A 7406-nucleotide genomic window follows, 5' to 3' on the forward strand; every position below is an offset into this window, starting at 1 on the left:
TCACTTTTAAGTTTTTATGAAGACGTTAATGGGTGAAACTTGTTCGTTACTATTTTTCTGTACTTATGTTGTTTAGGAGAACATGAAAAAGAGAAATTAAGTACAAAGATATTTGTGAAATTCACTGTTAGTAGTTTGTTACATTTGGTTCAGGAGGGTTATTAATAATGAATGAGTCTCTAAATTTGTTGGAAATGGAATCCTTTAATTTCCTTATCTAGTGTACAACTACTAGTAATAACCGTTATGTTAGTAAATATTACCTTAGAGTGTATAGTACAGTACTAACTAACTAAGTAACATAGGCCTACAGAAACAGTATTTTTTTGTAAGTTGGTGTCGAAGAGTAAGACTATGAAATATCTGTGCTGAGGCTTACTTCGAATGTCTTTACACTTACGTTACAGTGTTGGTGTTAGAGTGGTTGTTCGTAGACTGACATAGCCAAGTATTACACCGCTACTCAACGTAGCACTACCACAGTGATAGTTGTACTAATACTAGTAGGCATACTAGTACTACTGTTGAAGTTATTTAACTAAAACTAAAAGCTTGCAGCGTACAAGTATTATAGGTTATTATTTTATAAAATCTAAGGAGCACTAGAAAAGTAATAAGTTCATTAGCTTGAGGTAAAGCTGTGTTATTCTTCAATAGGGTGCATGATTTAGAACTGAGGACATATTGGCAACTGTTTGTATATATAGATGTAAAAATGGAACAATCACACAGCACTGGAAGTAGTGCCTCTAGTGGACATGTACATGGTGGAGTTCGACTTACAGAAGAACAGTCAAAATCCCCTTTTGGGTTTGTGGAAGAAATAGTTTATCAAGAAATAACTTTATTAGAGGTGAGTAATTTAGTTATATTAGGACTGAGTAGTAATAATTATATTTGTAACCATAATAAACTTACAAGCTGTTTCCAGGCCCACTGACGAGGGGGGGGGGGGGTTTGGGGCAAAGAAGCAACTGTCCATGGGCCCAAGCAAATGAAACCTGGTTATACGGTAAAGCATGTTTTTACGCTTATAGTGTAAGTTTAAAATGGCTGCTGCTATGAATTTGCCCAAGAATTGGCAGTGGTTGACTAGTTGCCTTCCCTCTAGTTTGTCACTTTTAAATTAGGGATGGCTAGTGCAGATAGCCCTCAAGTGGCTTTGCACAAAATTCAACAAACAAACAACCCTAAGTAAATAATTTTACAATTCTTAATGCTTAAACTTATCTTTTAGGATTGATCCTAATAAGTGAGATTGTAGGAAGATTTTAGATAAAGAGATAAGTATATTGTTGAATTCGGTAATAACTATATATTTGATAAATGAATCTTTTATTTTTATTCAATCTATGACAGAACAATTTAGAACTTGAAATCAGATGTTGAGGAAACTAGTAGTAGAGACAAACAGAATAATATTTTTTAGCATTTAAAATTGAACAATAATAATTTAGATAAAATTATAAAGGTTTATATTATATAAAAAATTTGAACCATTTCTCTCTACATAAACTGAATCTGTAGACTTAAAATAAGACCCAAAACTCGAGTGCTTTTGAATAGTTGACTGTTCTTCTTGTTCTTGTTCTCCTGAAGAAGAATAGTCAACTATTCGAAAGTGCTCAAGTTTTGGGTCTTATTTTAAGTCTACTACACTTTATATGTGATCCTTTATGCTAACTCTTTCATCAAAATAAACTGAATCTATATAGAATTATGCTTATAAACTGTTCAGCAGAAACACAATTCATATGATATTGTTAGCAAATATTTTTTTTTGGAGTGATGCCAATTTTATATATTATTTTAAGTAAAGAAAAACAGAAATTTCATAAAACTCATTTAATCATTGCAAATGATTAGATATACAGATGTGTTTCATAATCACATATTGAGACATCCTACAATGACCTCATTATCCTACTGAACTATCCATTTATAGAAACACCATTTGCCCTAGCACCACTATCCTTAGTAAGACCATCCGCCTAGTAATACCAACTGCCTTTGTAAAATACACCTAGTAACAGCATCCACCCATAGTAACATCATCTGCCTGTAGAACCTTAGTAACTTTGTAACACATAGCATCTTAATATCATTGGCTGCCTATAGAAGAAACCTGATGAGTGTGGTTTGAGAAAAAAAGCACAACAAAATCTCAAACATTTGTGGTTTTAATGGTAAATTAGTACACAGCATTTGTAAATGTTTTGCAATACATTGCACTGAGTTCTTTCAATTTTTTGTTATTGATGACTTAAGTACACATAGTCATTTTTGATAGAAGTTTTCAACAATTTTCCAAGCTGCATTGTTGAGATATTTGTGATTGTAGTTGTATTTTCTTTCATTACTTCTGATTCATTACTATTTCTTGAAATCAAACACATTAGTAAAAATAATTCTTTTTGGTCTCTGTATAACTTGTAAAAGGTTTAACAACTTTCTCAGTTGTTGCTCTTGGCATTAGTTGTAGAGTTTAATTTTATACTGTACCACTAATAATGTTAGTAGTTTGATTGACCATGTATAACAGGCAAGTTAAAATTCTCAGCATAAAAGAACAGGCTTTACTGCATATTTTGTGATTCTCTACTTTAACTACATTTGCTTGAGCAAAGCTCTCTAACTAGGCTGTTTTAACAGATGCTACTGCTTCACAGACAATGTATCACAGGACAAGTATATAGTGTCGTAAATAAACATACTTTGTAACAAATGATACATGCACCATGCCAGTTAGAATTAGTTCAAACTCCAAAGAGGAGAACCATATAGTTTAGTACCCTCCCACAGTTCAGTCTATGCATTCTGAGAAAGTAATAAATTACTGTCAATGAAATTCCTCCCATTTCTCCACAAAATGGTTCATGACAAATTAATGTGTAGGGGGTTCCTTTAAATGAAATGTTGACGATATTGAAGGGCCAACAAAAGTGGAGTAAACGATTATTAAGTAAATGAAGCACCACCGAAGTAGGTCCTCTATATATGGAAATCATTCCTGTTACATTAAGAAAACAATCAAAGTAGATTGAGAAAACAACAAAATTTTACATTATTTATGTGTTTTTGAACATTTCCCAACACTCACATGAAACTTTGAGGTTGATATTTATTATAAACATTTCTTTTTAGACGCTGCAGTTCATACTCAGTGCCATAATTATGTTTATCATTTATCATATATTGTTGCAAGATACATGCTGCAAGTGATGTAACAATATATATACATATATATGTACAGCTTCTTGTGGTGCAGTATAATTGATATTAGTCTATTCAATATGTATCATTTCTGGCAATTTTGCATTAAAATATAACTAAACAATCTTCCTTGACTTCTAGGTGTAGTATTATCTATAGTAACTATTGAAATATATGTAATCTATGAGGGGAAAGCTTTTACATAAGAATGGCTAAGTGATGCTACAAGGGTCAGATGCTTTATGTACCTTCCTAAGATGTCCTGGGACATGATATTCAGCCATATTTATCCATATGTGCAACTCAACATAGCAAGACCTCATAGTTGTGGTTTTAACAAGTGTATAAGCTGCAAAACTTTACGATAACTTCAGACCAAACCTACGCATAAACATACATGGGGATGCGATGTAGAATTAAAATAACAAGATGTGGGAAGTACGAAACTGGTTTATAATGAAGGGCAAGTACTGTTAATCATCTTAATAGTTCCAAGAAAGAATGAAACACATTGTATGAAATATCTATCAAGCATTATTTTAACATTCCTTTCTATCTTCAAAGCCAGTAATAGATCCGATATCATCTCTGTAAGTCTCAAGAATTCGGATACTGTTCAGATATCAATAAGGTACAGGACAGAATGTCTTACCCATAGTAACATATGTCATATGTCATGTTCAATAAAACAACCTGTGTACAATCACAGGTATTGTACACCTTTCTATGGCAAGAAATCACTAAAGAAGGTTAAACATTAAGACATCTTTGATTCTCTTTGTTAGTTGAGTACACTGGATAGGAAGTGATCATGTATTGAACTAATCATGGCATACTTTTCTGCAGTTTCTGATGAAACAACAAATGCCAAATGTTTCTCTTCATAACATTTGTATGATTACTATGTCATTGTTTTTATGTCTAGTTCAATATCATAGTAATGGTAGATAAAGATTATCAGGTCCATGACAAATAACATATGCTACTTATGTTGTTTTTGTTTTATTTTATTCGTGGCAGGTGTTTAGTTTTAAATGCAAAGAAACTTTCCTCAACTGGGGTGTCCAGGGATATTAGTATCCCCATTTGCTCCACTCATGAAGATTATTTTTAAATAAAGTGGGCTGATTACTTTTAATTAAAGTGGGCTTTTGAATAACTGTATTAGGATATTAGTCTTGATTTAAATTTGTCTCTGAGAGCTGGTAAAAGGAGAGATGATGAAGTGAAAGAAAATATGCTGTGGTGAAGATTGAAGCTAGCATCCCAGATTTCGATAACTAGAACAAACATTGACAACCCATATGTTTTGTGTGTGGGTTATAGAGTCATTCTTTTTTTCAACAATGAATTTAAGTGTTTTGCTTACTATATTTGTATGCATTCAATGATATAATCAACATGCTTAATTTAAATACAGTGCTGTTGACAACGCATTAAACTTACAATTATTCGTCTAATAACTTTCGTGTTATGCTTAGCATATTTTCAGCTTCAATGCCCTTTCATAGTTTTTTCTCACTCCTAACTGTAATATGGGTTTCAATATTGCTCTACAACTTTGATTTTTTTACTCCGGATTATTTTGTTTATCTCATGTACAGGTATGCATGTATAGTCTCAGATTACATAATCGGGCCATTAGTTTCATACAGGTGAATGTGTGGTTTACCTGTGTACTTTCTGCTCTGACAATCCATATTTTCTATGTTTACCTGTTTCTTTCTTACCACAGAACAATAATTGTAACATAGGTATATTTCCCTTAGACCAATTTATAGTTATATGGTTGGTATCTTGTGATATATTTATTTCTCTTTATAGTGCTAGAACACCCTACTTTAACCAAGTAATGACCTACTGGTACACTCCCACATGCATACTGTAATTGCCTACATTTTTGACTTTTAATTAATTAACTATTTTTATCATAATTTTGGGAGATAACTCAGTAAGGCAAATTTGCTTGAAAAATAAAATACTGAAAGGTTATCATTTGCAGAAAAGCTGTGAGTAACAAGTGCATGTATTGTGTAAATTTCAAAGTTAAATATATATATATATGTATATATATATAAAATACATAAAAATTAAAATGTAGAAAACAACTATGTCAAAGATATTGAGACAAGTGAACAAACTGTTTATTGTAGTTCTAAATCAAGATCTTAAATCTAGGTTACAGTACATGCACAAGTGCACCTCTAAAGAAAAATGTGCTATACAACAATATCCATTCTGGTGACAAAACAAGTTAGCTTACAATAGCGGTCACCTACTAACCTTACCAAAATATATATTAACAATAAGAATTATCTGTTTGAATTTACAGGACATGGATGCCAAAAAAAACAAGTTGTCATTAACACCAAATAATTGCATGCAGTTTTAGGCACATTTAGCATATCACTATATGTAATTTACACATAAACATTTGTTTTGTCTACAAAAATCATTTTGTTTACTGTTAACTGTTATGAAGGCAGCCATAATAGATTATGTAAACAGTAGTAGTTTTATGATTTTTGTAAAGCTTGACAATTCAAAGAGAAAACAAATTATATAATTTTGGTGATTTTTTTTTATTTCTTACCTGTATTCAAATAATTACCAAAAATAAGGATAATAATTATATGAAATAATAATTAGTTTATTTATTTTAATTCATTATAAAATAAAATATACATCACTAAGCATTGGCTAAAGCACACAACATCATGTTGCATCGTACAGCATGGGTAGGGCTGTTGTTAGGCTTTATCTCTAAAGAGACAGTCAAGAAAAAACCATATAAAGCAAAATATGAATGACAATATATAATATCAGTAATTTGGAGATAAGTTTTGGAAAAAAATTGAATTAAAAAATGTTGAAATACATAGTGTTTCTTTAACAGTAGCTCTACATGGCCCACGTAAAGGTTTCTGAGAATGTGACACTGATTGTTGTTTATGGATATTTGTAGAAAAAGTTGAACTTGCACTAGTGAATAACTGAATACATCAAGTTTACCTAGTAATCTATAATTAAATTCATTGAATGTTTAAGTAATATATCAAGAAAAATGTACCACTTGTCAAGCAACAAACAAGACGCTAGGGACGGGAAAGAATAAAGACTGAAAGTGAAGATGAACGTGTGCAGCTTAATTAACAGAGTTCGATTAGTAGTTTTGGTTTTGATTTGTAACTATGGGCTTTCAGACCACTGTATGCTCCTGAAGTGGAGATTTTAATTATTATGGAGATTGTTAAGTGCTAATGTGGTTGAGTATGGGCGATGTGTTAGTGATATTCATTTTGTCTAAATCGAAGTACCATAGCAGAATAAGAATAATGTGAGTACTTTTAGTAACAGTTTACTTAGTAGCAGTTTTTATTTAATGTAAAAATTGGTGCTCTAAAGAATAAAATGAAAAACTTGGTATATAATATACACTAATCAAGTGTCAAGTTTTTCATTTGTGTATTGTAATACAATATCACTGTCATTGATGAATATGTTTGTGTACAATAACATTCATGTATGTGCTAGTTACTGTAGGTTCAATGAGTACATTAGTGTAATGCATCTATAAAAGTTGTGAATGTTTTATCAGCAGGTATGATTCTGTTTATGAAGTGTCCTGTTTGTGTAATTAAACTTCACAACTTAATTTATTTGTAAGTATAATCTGGCAATCTTATGGTTGAAGAAAACCTGCGTAAACCTGAAAATATTTTTTTGTAATGTGATCAGTTGATAAATATGTAATCACGTTAACTCTTTCAGCATGGGCTCAGTCCCTGGGACTGACCTCGTAACCATTTTGTGCTCATTATATTTTTCATGCTATAATTTTTAAATTAGTAAGAGTATGTTCACAAAATTTGGGAGATTATCAGTATACATTACAATGCTTTCATACGCAAAATATAAATTTTTTTATATTAAATATTAAGTTTTGTTAAGCAATGTTAGATAGGCAACATGCAAAATAATTTTCATTTTAAGGTTAAAAATACTTTTATGCATCAGAAAATTTTCAAATTTCATATTTGAAATTCTTATAATGTCCAAATAGTTATCAAACATTTCTTAAGAAAAAACTTTACATTTCATCTGTTGTTTTCAGTATATGGGTTTGGTCGATTTGACTGATCTCGTAACCACAATAAAAAATTAGGAAATATATATATATATATATATATATA

General features: G+C 30.9%; 1 protein-coding gene across 4 annotated transcripts in view; it reads left to right on the forward strand.

The window, feature by feature from the left end:
- Positions 1–29: 29 nt before the first annotated feature.
- Positions 30–7406, forward strand: part of LOC106461144 (mitogen-activated protein kinase kinase kinase 7-like) — an 85426-nt gene continuing 78049 nt past the window's right edge. For 2 of the 4 annotated variants that reach the window (XM_022388013.1, XM_022388015.1), the window contains exon 1: positions 30–853. In XM_022388013.1, coding sequence (XP_022243721.1) covers positions 716–853 — 138 coding nt within the window. In that variant the 5' untranslated portion in view covers positions 30–715. The remainder of the gene's footprint in view (positions 854–7406) is intronic. The other 2 variants (XM_013920939.2, XM_022388014.1) reach the window with 2 other exon arrangements.

This window comes from Limulus polyphemus, unplaced genomic scaffold (genome assembly GCF_000517525.1).
Source record: "Limulus polyphemus unplaced genomic scaffold, Limulus_polyphemus-2.1.2 Scaffold905, whole genome shotgun sequence".
Lineage (NCBI taxonomy): Eukaryota > Metazoa > Arthropoda > Merostomata > Xiphosura > Limulidae > Limulus > Limulus polyphemus.